This window comes from Phalaenopsis equestris, unplaced genomic scaffold (assembly GCF_001263595.1).
Source record: "Phalaenopsis equestris unplaced genomic scaffold, ASM126359v1 Scaffold000761, whole genome shotgun sequence".
NCBI classification, from domain to species: domain Eukaryota; kingdom Viridiplantae; phylum Streptophyta; class Magnoliopsida; order Asparagales; family Orchidaceae; genus Phalaenopsis; species Phalaenopsis equestris.
Genome location: NW_018165201.1, coordinates 3740176 through 3757490, shown reverse-complemented (window position 1 = coordinate 3757490; position 17315 = coordinate 3740176). Strand labels below are relative to the sequence as shown.

General features: G+C 35.0%; 1 protein-coding gene across 1 annotated transcript; it reads left to right on the top strand.

Moving 5' to 3' along the window:
* The first annotated feature begins 504 nt into the window (after positions 1-504).
* Positions 505-16664, top strand: LOC110030926 (putative ubiquitin-like-specific protease 1B). Its single transcript, XM_020733922.1, has 9 exons — positions 505-1378; positions 4604-4680; positions 5024-5117; positions 5225-5323; positions 5806-5898; positions 6246-6365; positions 7500-7603; positions 8859-8931; positions 16209-16664. Exons 1-9 carry the CDS (start codon positions 725-727, stop codon positions 16269-16271), a joined length of 1377 nt encoding a protein of 458 aa, XP_020589581.1. The 5' UTR covers positions 505-724; the 3' UTR covers positions 16272-16664.
* The last annotated feature ends 651 nt before the right edge of the window (positions 16665-17315 follow it).

Below are 17315 nucleotides of genomic sequence, written 5' to 3'. Positions count from 1 at the left end.
TGTTATGTCACATTATATAATTTTATGTTATATCACGTGGTTTTATATCACATCACGTAGTTTCATGTTATATCGCTCATTGTAGCCGAACTCCATAACTTGGTAGGCGAATCTTAGAACTTGGCAGCTTCGCAGCTCATCAAGTGAGCTTGATAGAGGAGCATAACACCTTAACAACTTGACAGTTCAACAGCCCGACTACTCGACAGTTTGACAGCTCATAATCATTTTAGGTGCATACATATATTGTAAAAATTGTAAGTAAATATTGCGGTCCACAACCACAATGCACTAAAACAACCAGCCCAAACGGGGCCTAAGTTCGACAATATTATTGGGAGATTATTAGTTAGTTTCGTAACACGCAAAAGATTAAGTTCGGTAAATTTTGTGTGTGTTGTACCATCAGGAAAATTAGAGTGGCCTCACTCTAATAATAATAAAAAAATATATGTATTTTAGTGGTCAGATTAGACACGGATGCAAATTTACGTGCGGATAATCGCTCCACTAACAAGTCTTTAAAATGAACCCTCGCCACGCTAGCCTCCCGCGCGCGCGCTGCCGAATCCATCTTCCTTCTGCCCCAAATCCCAAACCCTAGTTTTATCCCGCTCGCTCGATTCCAATGAACTCGAAAGCTTGATTACTCTAGGGGATTTAGTGCTCCTCCATGCCCCCATAACCCCATCCATGCAAAGCTGCCGCGGATCTGGAAGCGAATATGGGTGCGCTCACCGATCAGCCTAAGCGCAGCGCCACTGACCTCTGCCTTCCTCTATCCTCTGCTTCCCCCAAGAAACCCCGCCTTGTTCCGCCTTCTTTTTCCTCTATGTCACCCAACGCCCCCAAGTCTTTTCCCTTTCGCCGCGAGGTACACGCCCCACAGCACATTATACACGCCTTCGGGCTCGGATCATCGTCCGCGAGACGCAGGTCATCGAGAACTGTTGGGATGGGGAATTTATTTTCACTGTTTAGTCGAAAGAAGCAGGATGAGAGAATTGATCTGGATGAGTACAAAAAGATGGTGGAGGAGCGCGTTGGCTCTCCTAGCGATGAGGTTGTTAGGGTGAGCTCGGTTCAGCGGAAGTCTCTGGATTTGTCAGCAAGGAATGAAGAGGAGATATTGGATGGTTCTGATATTGTAAGTGACAAGCTGGATGATGGAGGAAATGCGGCGTTAGAGTTGGTGCAGACGGGGTTGGAGAGGTTATGGGCGAAAAGCGAACCTCTGTACAAGGAATTGTATCAGAAGGCAAAGGAGCGTGATATCACGTTAAATAACTTGATTTTCGAGGCTGAAGTGCTGCATCGGAAGGCTACTGGCTATCGTAGTGTGTGGGAACTGCTGCAGAAGGAGAAGAAACCAAAATTGGTAACTGCTTTATCATCTGTTCTTTCTCCGACCAATATAAATCTTAAACAAACGACAAAACTTCTTTAAAATATAATTTGTTAGTATCTGTTCTATGATGATCTCAGGCTTCCTAGGTTCCTTTTATGAATGTAACAGTGAATTGCAACGCTGTAAATGGTTTAAATTTCTTAAAGTTTAGCCTCTGTTTACATAAACATAAACATCTTTCTTAGATTTTGGAGGCAACAGGAGTATTTCTTTTGATAAGTATTAGAGAACATTGCTGTCGCCATAGCCTTATCAAACTCTTTGTGCTCCACTTCATAATGGATACGTTTTTGACAAAATTAAAGAAGAAATTGTGTTATTTTTTTATAGAACTGGGTTTGTGTTAGTTATCAGGCTTGCTCATCTCATTTTTAGTTGTCATCCAAATGCTCAGCTCATTTTGGTTGATTATTATACTAACTAGAACTTATTTGAATTAGTTTTTTCTGGGAAAAATAAGCATTTTCTTTCTTTTTTGGCCAACTCTTTATTAAAATTATCAGTTTAATATAGTTTTCAGATGAGTTTTAAGATCATGCTTGTTTCAAACTAATTATATGTTTCTGCGTGCTTAGCTTGTGGCAGGCACAAAGCAGTACAATGCTGACTTAATTTTTGCATAATAATAAAGTATTGCAACACTTTGAAGTTAAAATTTTTAGTATAATTTTTACTGCTTAACATCCATTTGTTCTCATTTCATCCCAATGATGTTCTTAGAGCTTTAAAAACTATATGCTATATGCTTGGATTATTTTTAAGTTATTTTGTCAGTAAAAGTAGTATGAACTTTTATATTCTTTCATTTCTGCTTCTAGTCAAACTCTGGCTTCAAAAAATTTGAGTCTGCCATATCTGGCAACTGGCCAATTATTGTAAACTATTTTCTTTATTTTTATTTTTTAATTTTTCTTTGATTTTCTACAATGCCAATGGATTAAAATGAGGCTACTTTGTTAAGTACTGAGGCTAATCTCATGTTTATATTATCAAGGAAGGTTTACATACATGCCACTCAATTCCTATGTATTTACATACCCTACATTTAAGCTTCAATTTTCCCTTATATACCACCTTTGCTATGCATGAAAAGGTGTATTTCACTTTTTAGAAGTTAAAGTAGTGGTATTTTTGTTGTGATATGAAAGATTTGGGTGGTATAACGTTGTAAATGTATAAAGCAAAGTTTAGGTGTTGGATATGTAAGTATATATGATTGGATGCTATGTATGTAAATGCCCCTATTATTAATACAAGTAGTCTGTCATTTATGAGGAAGATGGTTGACAATGATGTGCGAAAGCAGTTTCTCTTGTGTTTATACGGAGTCGTAAATTCTGTTAGTATTTAGTTTCTTGTAAAACTAAATTTTTGTTCCTAACATAATTTTTTTTTTCTTGTTATTTAGTGAATCAATATAGCAGTTATAGTCTTTTAAGTGTTATATTGATCTATACGTTGGGATGTCTAATTATTTCCTTTTCTCGTTAGCAGACATTTTATACATTTGTAAGTCTTATCTATTATCTTAGCAGTTATAATCAGGTCAATTATGTTTTGTTTGAACTGATATTTTAGTATTTCTTTAATCTATTATTTCAAAAAGCCTTTTTTTTCTTTTACTTTAGCAGGCTGACATGTCACTATATACATCTTTAAGCTTTACAATTATGCTAGCAAGCAAAATTAGATAAACTCATTATGATCAGTTTGTGTAATTTGGAAGTTTTACCTGTATCCGGTGCAAATTTTGGTTACATTTTCATGTATTCTTCATTGGCTTTTGTGCTCAGACAAAACACAAGAGGTTACTTAAAATTGGGATCTCTCTCACCAGCAGGAGCTAAAAAAAAGAGGAGGAACCACTTTTAAAAATGTCATATTATTTAGATAAGATTAAGCAAAAATTGTCTTTTTTTAATTAGTATAAAAAAAGCCAGTTAAATTCCTATAACCATTGAAGTAGATAGAAAGTGCATTGAATGTTCTAACCATTGGCTTTGCTTGCTTCATCATATTCACTTGGTGGTTTGGAAGTGCAACCTTGATTGGGATTAGCTTTTGATTGCTAGAGCTCATCGATCTCACCCCGAAATTTAGTTTCATAGATGGTCGATATGCGAGTTGGTTGATTATATCGCTCATGTGGTGCCATCAAATTTATTATTATTATAAATTATTTGTTTCATCTATGAAAGTTTGGATGAAACAGAGATGTTGAAATCGAGAATGAGGCTGTACTTAAACCAAACAAAGAAGTATTTATGATATTTGTTGTGAGATATGTACTTCCTGACATAGAAATGAAACACAAAGAACACAAACAAACACAGATCGTTTATGCGGTTTGATCCAACTGGATCTACGTCGCACTTTTGAGGGTCAAGGTGGAGAGAATCTTTACTTCGAAGCTTCTCAATTGAGGGCTAAGGTAGAGAATTGTTATTTTGACCCCTAATTATTGAACTAAGGTAAAATGACACTTTTGTAACACTTTTGTAAATGACACTTTTGTAATGTGGTACCGCTTACCTACCACATCTCACCTACCGCTCACCTACCTCCCCCCTACTACTCTCTAGGTTTGTATAAATAGAGAGGGTGTGAAGCTTAGAGAGCAAGGGAAAAGATCTTAAGCTACCACAAAGAAGGAGAGAATAACTAGAGAGCTAGAGAGGAGGAGAGCACCTTGAGGCCTTGTATCAAGGTGTCGCTTGAGAGGGAGGCCATAGAAGGAAGATGAGCTTGAGAAGGAGGCCATAGAAGAAAGATGAGTGCTCATCTCTATGTATAAGTTATGCATTCTCCATTTCTTTTGCCTTAGTGAACTATTTAATTGATTCCCACGTAAACGATCTGTGTTTGCTTATGTTCTTTGCGTTTCATTTCTATGTTAGGAAGTACATATCTCACAACAATATTGACATTGGTTTGCGGGCACATCACAAACATGGCTGCCGTAAAATATTGATAGACACTTTTGTGTTACAATAGCGTGCTTTTTGTGTACTCACTCAACAATATTGAGGAACTTAATATGCACACCATAATTTTATTTCACTTTGTTGAATATTTTTATAGAAAACTATCTAACATTTTACAAATGGGCCTACTAAAGTTTCTCTTATGGTTATTAGTAGTCATATATGCCCAGCTATTGGCATTAATATCTGCTTTAATGATAACCTTTTTCAGGAAGTCGATGAACCTTTTCGCCATCTCACAACAGAGGAAGAGGAAGACATCTCTCGTGCCTTGCTTAGCGGCAACAGGTCTTGCTGCCATAATCTTTGTGATTTATGAAGGGGCCATTTGGGATCATTTTTGTTTTTAATTTTTTTTTCATGTTGTTTTGTTTATGTTTTAATTCAAAACAAAAATTGTTTTTCTAGTTGATTGAAGTAATAACTGTTTATAAAAACATAAAAAAAACACCTAATAGTTATTTTAAGTGTTTTAAAAAAATATTGATTTATCTTTAGAAACAAAAAAAGAAAAATGTTTGTAAAAATAAAGCCAGAAAAAAAAAAAATACAAACAAGCCTGAATTAATGCTTCTGCTTATACTCACAGTTATGAAATGTTTTGTTAACTATGCTCGTGTTATCATTGCAGACGTAAAGTTTTAGTAGTACATGAACCCTCTAACCTTCAGATTACAAGAGATGTCCTGCAATGCTTGAGACCAGGTGCTTGGTTGAATGATGAGGTGATTATTTTTTGTTTATGGAATTACAAATTTTTAATTTATATGTGGTAATATTGCTAGAAAGGGATGAATTCATACTTTGATGCTTCATTAGTTTATTTTGGCAGGTCATTAACCTATACCTTGAGCTATTGAAGGAGAGGGAGAAAAGGGAGCCTGAAAAGTTTTTGAAATGTCATTTCTTTAACACTTTTTTCTATAAAAGGGTTAGTCCATCTTTTCTTTATTGCGATTTTGTACTTTTCTGATGTAGATATATCTATGTAGGCCGACGCCGCTACCGCCTTCGAATCTCTTCCTATAGCTCTAGTTAGGGATACGTCTATTATTGTATTTCTGTTTTGTTTGAGTCATGTTGTATCACTATTTTTATATTTCTTTTCTTTACATACAAGACCCGCAGCACCCAACAATATGTTAAATCAGAAATTGTGTGGATATATGTGTATGAAATAGGTTTAACATGTCATGATGAAAACTGTGAATTCATATGGCTGGCCAGTGATGATCATGATGATTTAAACTTTGTTTTTCTTGTATGTTTTATTTTGCTGTTATACTGGATTGCTATTCAATTTTTTTGATGGGAGTGGGTGAAAACTTATAGTGTTCTTTACCTGTTATTTTTAATAAAGAGTTGGTTGCTTGAGTTTTATTTTTTTCCTAATAACTATTTATTGCTGTTTAGCTGACCAGTGGGAAGGATGGCTATGATTTCAAGTCTGTGAAAAGATGGACCACCCAAAGGAAGCTGGGTTATGCTCTTATTGAGTGCGAGAAAGTAAAATTAACTCGCTCATGAATTTTAATTTGGGTCATTTACATACATACCGCCAAATTCTTATGTATTTAAGTATCTAACACAAACTTTGCCTTTTATATTCATACCACCAGAATTTCTCATATCAAATAAAGAATATCAGCATTTTAACTTTTAAAACTGATATACACCTTTTTATGCACAGGTAAGGTTGTATGTGTGTACAAATCAAAGTTTGGGTGTTAGATATGTGAATACATAAGAATTGGGTGGCATACATGTAAATCTTCCTTTTAATTTTTATTTTAAGGATTAAGTTTTGAATGCTTACTTTATTATGTCTCAGCACCTTTTTTAATTTTTTTCAGATTTTTGTTCCTATACACAAGGAAATTCATTGGTGTTTGGCTGTTATCAATGTAAAGGATGAATCTTTTCAATATCTAGACTCGCTGGGTGGCTCGGATAATTTCGTGTTGAATAAGCTGGTGATGCATTTAATGCTTCCAATATTAGTTCAGATGTCAATGGACTGTCTCAGCTTTGTTTCAGATGTTAGAAATATTCAAAATAGTATTAAACTGCATACAAATTTTTAGTGGTGTGCATTATTTACTCAAAATAAAAAAATTGAACCAAATCGAACCCGTTTGGTTGATTTGGTTCGATTTTAAAAATAAATTTTGTTTTTTATTTTTAAAATCTCATTGTTCAGTTTTGATTATTGATTCAATTTTAATTTTCATTTAAACCAACAGATCAAAAAACTGAATAAAATTAAAATTTCTTATTCTATTTTATTTTCACGCTGAACAAATTAAAAAAAAATTGTACTATATGCAAGATTTGATTGTAATAAATGGATGAGTCATGAAATTAAGCTGATATGATACATTTATGATATGTAATTCTTGATGTTTGTTTATAACTAAAGCTCAACTAACAATGTAAATACATAGGAATTGGGGGGTATATATTTAAATGTTCCCTTTCGGTTTAACAACTGTATTGCTAGAACATGCCTTGAGAGCTAATTACGTTGACTCAACACATGATTTGGATTGGATTCATGTACTGTACTAATTGACACCATTAATTTTCATGTTTTCTCAATAGGGATCTCATGTCAGTGTGCTATAAAAAAAACTTAATAGTTTGCCTGGTAGATGCTTTTAGATTTTGATTATTAATTAAATTTTTTATTTTTATTGATTTTTTCTGACTTGTACATTTCAGGACATTTCATTTTGAGAACAATGGTGATATATTCGATATATTCTTAATGAGTGCTATGTGATTAATTTGATGTAGATTCTGTTAAATTTGTTGATCTTTTAATATTTTATGTATCTAAAATTTCTCTTATATTCGAACCCATAGATAATGATAGAACTAGAATATATATTTTTTGTTTTCTACTTACACGGGCCCATATCCTTGCTTTTCTATCAATTTCCGATTCCGAACTTCCCCCACAATCCAATATTATAGTACTAGTATAGACTGAAACTCTGTTATGTTTCAATTCTAAATGGTAGTAAATATCGGGACTATGCAATATTTGTGGATATTTTGTCATTCATCTTTGGAAATTGTTTTTTTTAATTTATTGTCAAATTCAGGCTATATATTTGAAGGATGAAGTATTTGACAAGAGTGACAAAGAAATTGACACACTATCCTGGAAGATGGAGTCTGTAGATGAACTTCCTTTACAAAAGAATGGGTACGATGGCTATGGCTTTACCATATAATATAACTGAAGATTTACATATATACCACTAAATTCCTATGTATTTACGTATCTCAAACCTATGGTTCGAATTTTTACATACTTGGTACCTAACCTATGCATGGAAGGATGTATTTCAGTTTTTAAAATTTTAAAAATGATGGTATTTTGATGTGATATGAAAGATTCGGGCGGTATAAATGTAAAAAAGTAAAGGTTAAGTGTTAGATATGCAAATATATAAGAATTGGGCGGTATGTATGTAAATGCCGCTTTTCTTTCTTCACTGACTTCTGATCAACCTCAGTCATCCGCACTCCTGTACTTAGGGCTGTCAAAAAAGCTCGTTGTTCGCGAACAGTTCGTGTTCGGTTCGTCAATGAGTTCGTGTTCGATTCGTTCGATAAGTAAACGAGACAAACGCAAACAAATTTTTTTCGTTCGGTTAGTTAAACGAACCAAACACGAACAGTGATGCGTTCGTTCGTGTTCGAATCGTTATTATTTGAAATACAAAATAATATAAAATAATTATATATAAAAAATTTATTATATTTTAAAACATTAAATTTTATAAATTATAATATATAATAAAATAATAATAATAATATATTAATATACTATAGTAGTAATATACTAATATAGATATTGAATATTTATATAATATAAGTTATATAATTAATATATAATATTATTTAGAAACGAACACGAGCTTATTTCAAACAAACTAAATTTTAAACGAACCGAACACGAACACAAGCTTTGTTCGTTCGTGTTCGGTTCGTTTACACCCCTGGCTGTACTAGGGAAGCTGCTGAGAGGTCCTTTTTTAAAATTTTGATTTTTTGTGCTGTCCATTGAAGTTCTTTATTTATTTATTTATTTGCATCACGTCCAAAGCATTAGCTAAACAATTAGTTATAATAATTCCATCTTGTTTGTTTTATCTTGTTATTTCTGAATTTTATTTTTGAATCATTATTCCTTTCTCTCGTAAGGAAAGTGGAAAGATGGCATATTATATGATTGTCATTGAATTTGTGGGTGTTCTCCTAAGCTTATTTGCGTTGATAATGGAGAAAAAGGTTCCATCACACTTGATTAAATCGGGATTTTTGAATTTTTATTGAGTTAAATTCTGATAGAGATAGAATATCTTCTATCAGGTTCAGTTTTTTTTTTTTTTTTTTTTTTTTTTTTTTTTTTTTTTTGAATAATATAGAAATAACACTCCCAAATTTTTTAACAGGTGGGATTGTGGGATGTTTATGCTCAAATATGCAGATTTCTACAGCAGAGGTTTGAAGTTGTGCTTCAGTCAGGTGACATAATTGTTATTAGTTTCCGTGAACTGTTGTTTGTGGAATGTTGCTTGAGATTTTAAATCTATTTTAACAATTCAATTGAATAATTTCTATCCATATTATCTTAATCTTCCTTTGGGGAGCATTTAGATACATACCATTTAATTCTTATATATTTAAATATCTAAAACCTTGACTTTCATATGTACATACTTAACACTCAAATTTTTCAACAACACATAAAAAAATATCTCTATCGCTGTACATCAAAACTATCCTAGCACTAATACTGAGGAGATTTAACGATCCAGAAGGGAAGAGTGCAAAGAAGGTGGACCCACTACTAGATCGTGAAGTCTATTTGTCCGACCAAGTGATGCTGAGTCAAGCTAGTAAGGCCAAAGCTGATCGAGCCACGAGGCGGGCAAAAAGACAATCAAACAACCTAAGCCCGAGCTATTCAGATAGACACTAGATGGAAGAACATCCGAGCTAGCCACTACTGCAAAATAGCCAGCCCTCCTGGAGAACTGATCCAAAGGAAAATCTGATTTCACAGTATGCTGAAGTATCTCCAACCATCAGAGGGACGATCCAAAAGCTCCTTATCCGGGACTAAGGATTGACAACTAGGTTGTATCAACCGACTTACCCATACCGAACAAGCTCTGTCGACTGAGTTGATACTGCCGATCTTGATACTCACAAAATGCTATGAAGCACCGACAATAACACAAGTATATATATCGATCAAGTAATATACGAATAACAATTCTGCATATTTATCTCACAAATAATGAGTTAACATTTCAAATCTAGAAAAATTAGATTGCTTGTTTTAAGTCTAACATGAAGGGGTTGTTTGAGATCAATTTTTGTTTTTTGTTTTTTGTTTTTGAAAAAAAAAATGAAAACAAACAATAGAAACAATGTTTGTTTATTTAATTTTTGTTTTACTTTTTTTTTTTTTTTTTTGATAACATTTCCGCTTTTAAAATACTAAAAATTAAAAAAAAATTGTTTTCTCCTGTTTTTAAAATGCCAAAACAACCCTTCTACTAGACCGTCGCCAACTCCCTCGCGCTCGGCAACCCCCAAACAAAAAGTGATCCCAAACAGGCTCGAAGTGTTTGAATTTTAAAGTTACTAAATTCTAATTTTTGCAAATACTTAAAACCTACTAAGTTTTAGGGTTTTCTCCAAGTGAAAGTACCTCTCTTGAATTGGAACTAGTAATTTAGCTCTATCCATGTAACTCCAATGATGTTGACAATTAGAAATAATAGTTTTCCTTAGCCTCTTTCGGTGATCATAAGAAAAATTGGGGTTTCATATTTCAATTAGTCGCCTAATCATGCAAAAAACCCTTGTATTTGCAAAATTTCCTACACGATTGCACCGCTCTAATAATAATATTCCTATTCTCTCAGAATAGTGTATCTTAACCTAATTGTTCCTCTAACCTACTCCCGAAGTACTAGATCACAACCTATTTTAACAACCTAAGTGACCAGTTTAGTATGAATTTACAAGTAGAAGATTAAATTATCAACTTGTAAATAAATAACACCAATCACGTAACAAAGCTTCACCAATTGTATATAATCCAATTCAAGGGAGAGAAGTTTAAGTCATACACATTACGAATGAACGCATTATAAATTTCATTACAAAATCAAAGTTGAAATTACAAGAAAATTCTTGAGTTTTACGCCTTTTTAGTACAAAAATTGACACTCACATTCACATTTGTTCTTACTCGGGAGAACACTCGCTCACTCACAACACTCCTCAGGATTCTTCCTTTGAAATGCTCTGATTGCTTCCGAGCATTCTCTTTCTCCCTATTGTTGGTCTTCAATCCACTCTCCTCCAAGTTTTAGAACATTATACAATGACTGGATATCCCTAAATGGTTCAGTCGATGCATATTTGTCATTCCCTTTGCAACACGACATTATTCGAGTTGTCAAATTGTACTTCCGCATCTTTGGGAGCCTGGGCGCCTAGAACTAGCTTCCCAGTGCCTCTTCTCCAACTCAGCCTGATTCAGCTAGTTTTGAATATGTTTCATCTTCTTTGCTCTCTAAGTTGCTTAATCACTTTTACACTGCATATACAATCACAAATATCATGAAAAACATAAAAATGCATAAATAAAGATAAAATATCATAAAAATAACAAGCATATTTGATACATATCACGACCCAAAGTTGACTAAGGTTTGTCGGCCAAGCCAGAAAGTAGCCGGATGATTGATCACAACATAATATGTTTCATTCTCTCTTTATTTCTTTTTATGCTTTATTCTTTGGGTGTGATTCACAATTAAATTAAGATACAACATCCTAAAATGTAAGATAAACGTGCATCATGCAACGAATAAGAAGAGTAGCCCTAAGAAAAAAAAAAAAAAACTCATAACAAAGACACTAACAATATGGAGTGCACTAGAAAAGTTATAACCTAACATATTCAGAAGTTGAATGATCATATGTTGGATGTCATCCGGGTGTGTTGAACCGGGGAAGGGAACATCAACCCAAGTCGAAGGGCTGGCGTTTATTGACAAAAGATCCCTTCGACCTTGGAAGGGGAAGATGACTCCCAGTACTTCGGTAGTGTTGGGTCTGCATTCATCGATCGACATCGATTCAGGCATATTGAGTTGCCTTGATAGCCCAAGAACGTGTTCTTACGACAATTCTTTAAGGCCGAGCCCCCAAAACAATTCAAGATCCCATCAACAAAGTACTACAAGGGGCAGAACAATTCAGTCGCTACATAGCCTCGTTCGAGTCTGCCCTGTGTTTGCTAAGGATTGCCGACGCTTTGATGTGCCGTATTTTATTCACCACGTCGAGGGAGTCAACCCTCAGGTGGATCACGGATCATCGACAAGAGCAATCACGTCGTTCTTCGACTTCAAGCTGATATTTAAGAAGAACTCACATGCTATTCTACAACTCTGATAGAGACAAAGCGAGAGATTGCACTTGTTTATCACTCACTTTCAGAAGGAAATGTTGGAAGTGCGGGAATTAGAGCCTGCAATCTCTAATGTTGGCCTAGCTCAGGAGATGAAGAAAGGACCATTTCGATATACATTAGGCTGCAACTATCGAAGACGCCAGTCAAGCTTTTTGCGTTAGGCTACACATATCGACTTATGACCATAATTCCAACCTTGCTCTTCCATAGTAGAATCTTTCACCCTTCCCCCACAAAAAGGGTCGCTTATGGCGATGGGTGAAGATCGATACATGATTTGCAACCAACCATTCGTTCTCTGTACGAAGACATGCTGCCACCTCGAGATCACATGGCAATCGACCTAACACATAACCAAGGGAACCTGACCCGGTATTATGACCAACAATCGACTCAGTATGACAAGCACACTGCTTAACCACGAAGCGCCCAAACAAACTCTGCTGAGAGTTTCAATGGTCGAGATAGTAGATACCATACAAACAAAGATAGCTTTAAGATAGAAGATTAGAGCTTACCTTCAAGATTTAAAGAAGTACTGTGCATACCTCCGGGACCATACGTGATAGAGTAGTGTCGACAACTCCAAGGCAAAAAATCGAAGGAATTTGTAGCATTCAGAGCAATGATCCAACTACAAATGAGGGCTGCAGTTGAGGAGATATCAAACAAACCAGTTTGAGTCCATGAGATTTGTATCGTTGGCGTCGTCCCAACCATATTTGGGGGTGATGGAGAATCATTCCATCGAGCCAATCTAAAGGGTTTCAGTCGGGAGAATTATGCGTAGCCACCCTCGCGCTCAATTGCAACTCGCGTCCTCCCATAATTTTCAACAACGAAGATCTACCCCCTAAGAGCAACCCTTACAACGACGCCATCATCGCGCTAATTGCCAACCATCAAAATTGGCAGCATCATCATCGACACTGGCATCTTTGTGAATTTCCTTTTCAAGTCAATGTTAAAAAAGGTGGCCCTCAGAGCTGAACGATTGACTGCCGCATCAAGGCCACTGTGTGATTTTTTTTTTTGCGAGAGGAAGGAGACACTAGGAACCATTGTTTAATCGATGATTTGGGTGGAAAAGACAAGCATTTCACTAACATGGCAAACTTAATAGTGATCGAATTGCCAACCACCTAAAACTCCATTTTTTGTCGTCCCCTACTCAATTTTTTTCGGGCGGCAGAATATGGCAAAGATCATAGTGGCTACTATGGAGTTGAGCATAATCTGCGCTGGGTATGATGCCATAGCGGGCAAAGATGGAGTGTAACTCTCGACAAAAAAGGTAGTTGGAGGCTAAAATAAACCTGATCTTTATAAAAGGGGTGGTCGGCATCACACAAACAGGTAGCACAGTCGGTTTCACCAGTGACCCAAAACTTGATCTTGGGATTAATAAAGATGCAAGCCTCCTATAGCCGATCAACCTCTCCTTGAGCCATCCACGATCAGTCTTTTAGTACGGCTGACTTGGAGTTTTTCAGAGAATATAATAGAGCCATCGAGTAGAGTGCAGACAAAGGACCTTTAAAATGATAAAGAAAAAAAAGACAGAGTAAGTGTAACATAGCCAACCCTACGCTCTTCATATATATAGGGGAACGAAGGAATTTGAACCACCGTGTAGGGGTAAAATCAAAATTAGATAACCGTTTTTGTAATTGTTAGATAATAAGACCACTTCAACACAATAAACGAAGCAGGGAAAATTAAGTTTATTCCAAAAAAAATATATTTTAAATTACAAAGAGCACTCATATAGTAGTTCGAGAGGAAACAATTTACTTGGTGGTCGATCGCCGCTTCAGTTGAGTTTATTCTAGCTAAAGCAACCTCTTATAAGAAATTCTCCCCGAGTCCTAAAATGACCCAATCGCTCTAACTCAACTTGGGCCTAAATCATCAAGGATCTCTCCTGGTCGTTTGACAACCCCCGACTAAGAATTGCCACCTCGTCCGTCTTATCCACCTTCTTCATTCGAGTCGCCAAGCCGCTCAAATCTTCGCCCTGCTTGATCCCTGCCAACCAAGTGAAGAAATTCTTGATTTCGTCCAGGTGACAGGCAAACAACCCTGGGGACGTCCTAAGCAGTTCAACTGCTTTCTTACGCTCTTTAAGGGGAATGTTAGGGCGATCAACTCCACCATCCTCACTTGAGTGTCATCTGCTCTCTCCTGGTGCCTGTTTTGTTATCGTTGATAACTCAATCTTATTCTCGCCAATGCCAACTAGGGCTAGATCCTCAGTCAAACCTCTCAAAGTCGAGTCATATGCACCCATAAACAATGTGAAGCAAAAGGATTTTAAAAAGAAAAAAAAAATCACCAAATATGACTAAGGCTCCTCAGACTCGAGAATCGATCCAACTCGGACACTGTAATCCACAAAACACCCTGACCGCGTGACGGGTGTGCATTAGAAGCCTCTTGCATGACCTATTCAATCAACTGGTCTTGCGTTGCAACAGAAGGCTAAGCAGTTGGATTGATGGTTGGGTTATCGAATCGATGGTCAGGTTGGTCAACTAAACATTCCTTTGCTTATTGCCGAGGAACAAATCATGAGATCCCACCTGATCCGATAGTGAAAGTGCAAGCAATTTTCTCTTCTTAACGACGACTTTCTTCTTTCTTTCACCTCTCAGGAGGTGATGCCCTTTTAGTTTTTTGAAAGCAAAATGGGCTTTGTTGGAGATATCACCCAAGGGGTTTGATATGTTCTCCATCACAACACCTGAAAGCCGATCGATTCAAACTAGATTAGTCTTGGAACAAATAAGGAATGAGGAGTCCCATTATGTCTTATTTATAAAAATAAAAAGCACGGAAATTAATGGAGTTCAACCATAGAATCATTAATTAATAATAAAGGTGATCTGCTATTGCAATAGATTCTCTTATTATTATCGCAATGTTGCTTTCAAGGTGAACGAAATATATACATCAAAATTATGACAACGTTGATTCTAAGAAGGTTTAATGATTCAAAAGGGAAGAGTACAACGAAGGTGGGCCAACTGCTAGATCCTGAAGCTCACTTTTTCCGACCAAGTGATGTTGTTCAAGTCAAGTCAGCAAGACTAAAGCTGATTGAGCCACATCGCAGACAAAAAGACGACTGGATAACTCAAGCCCGAGTCATTCAGGCAGACAAGAGATGGAAGAACATCCGAGTGAGCCATTACTAGAAAGACGACCCATTCCAATAGCCACCCTCATGTGGGACTAAGGATTGACACTCAGACTAATATCTGCCTGCCCACTCATACTAACCAAGCTTTAGCCGACCGAGCTGATCCCGCAGACCCAAAACTTACTAAGGTCAACTGACCAAGTTAGAAAGTAGACGAACAATAGACTTATGCATGTTAAATGCCAGAAATATCTAGTACGCACCTCTTTAAAACAGGGGCAACGATATAATATCATCATATGTACTATCTCCTCTATAAATAAGAGAATTATTTTATGAATAAGACATAATTGATCACGATAAGTTACCTTTCCCTCTCTTTCTCTCTCTCTCTAGTTACGCATTTTCATAGGCATTTAATACCAAAGTGTTATAAATCTAAATACCCGACTTTAAATGTGAGATATGTAAATGCATAAGAATTGTGTGGTATGTGTGTAAGTTTTTCTTTTTTTATTCTAATTGTGCACTAATTTTTTTTTAATCATCTCACTGTACATTTTCTATGCCGCGTTGTACACAATATGTAATTTGTAAATTTTTTAGCATAATGAAAGTGTATACATAGAGAGTGTACTTTATGTGCTTATTGGCTTCATAAAATTTTCTATTTTCTTAAGGTGTATTTACATACATACCACTTAATTCTTATTCATTTATATATCTAACACTTAAATTTTTATATTTATGTGCACGACAGTCAAAACTTAACATCACTTTAAAAGTACCATTACTATTTGAACACCATTACTATTGCCCTTTTTTTTAGGTGACATACATGTTTTCATGCATGGATTTATAACGCGGAAGTGTTACAAATATAAATATTAAATTGGGGCATTTACATAAATACCACCCAATGCTCGTGTATTTAAATATCTAACATCCGAAACTTGTTTTTATACATTTATACCACCCAAATAGTTCATATCACATAATAAATACCACCATTCCAACTTCTAAAAACTGAAATACACATTTTCTTACTCGGTATGATGGTATTCATGTAAAAAATTAAAGTTTGGGTGTTAGATATGTAAATAGATAAGAATTGCATGGTTTTCATTTACTCAAAAACCATATATGCATGAATCTTTGCAGGAGCACATGGCTTATTTCAGAAAGAGGACAGCCTTGGAAATTCTTAGATTGAAAGCTGGATGAGATTGGGTTAGATAGATGTATGGCCTTCTTATGTTTCCCTGCCCAGTGCTTGGAATGTATTGAGATTAATGGAGAATATCCAGAGCCAACAGATTCAAGGATTCAAATGAAGCGGAAATCCTTTTGCAGAAGCTCATGCTTTGGTTCTCTGCTGCTACATTGGAGATGCCTCACTTCATTCTCATTATATTTGCAGGCAAGATGCTATTTTTAATTTTCTTTTTGAGTTTTTAAAAGTTCCAATATGTTCTTGTGATGCCTGTTTTGATATCTCACTATAACATATAATAGTGGGGAATTCATGTTTCTTTTCTGCTCTATGCTCATTGTATGTTCTTATTATTGGATAAAATTGTCAACATTTGTTTTCAATGAGTGCAATACATATTCTCATTGGAGAGGCTGCACTTCATTTGATCATGTGCAGGCAATAGTGTTTACCTTTTTTGGGAAATTTGCATAATTACCCCTACAATTCTTATGAATTTGCATATCAAACACCTAAATTTGATATTTACATTTATAAGACCTTGGTGCTATGAACCTTCATAAAAAAGAAAAAAAAAATTTAGTGCGCTATGAATGTAATTATTGAAGTTTACGTGTTAGATATGTGAATACATAAGAATTGTATGGGTATGTAATGTAAATGCCCCAATTTACATGCATAATACTTAGTTCCTTTGTTTTTTCAATATGTAGCTCTTATGTTTTAATTTTTATGTATTTGATTTTTTTTTAAGTTAAAATTGAAAATACTCAGTAAATGGCTTTATTTCAAATTAATGGTTTGTCTAATTTTATTTTTTTCCCTAATTTATATTTTTTTAGCTTAGTTGCTGAAAATATTAGAAAAGTTGAACTTGTTGATGTAATAAATATTTAAATTATTTTTTTAATATAATTTAAATAGAATAATAATAAATTAATATTATTTTTATTCATTCAATAAATAATATTTTAATTTAAGATAATATTTTGAGTACATTCAATCAAAATTAATCTTTTAGGTCAATAAAAAAAAAAGATTTGTTCAATCTTAAT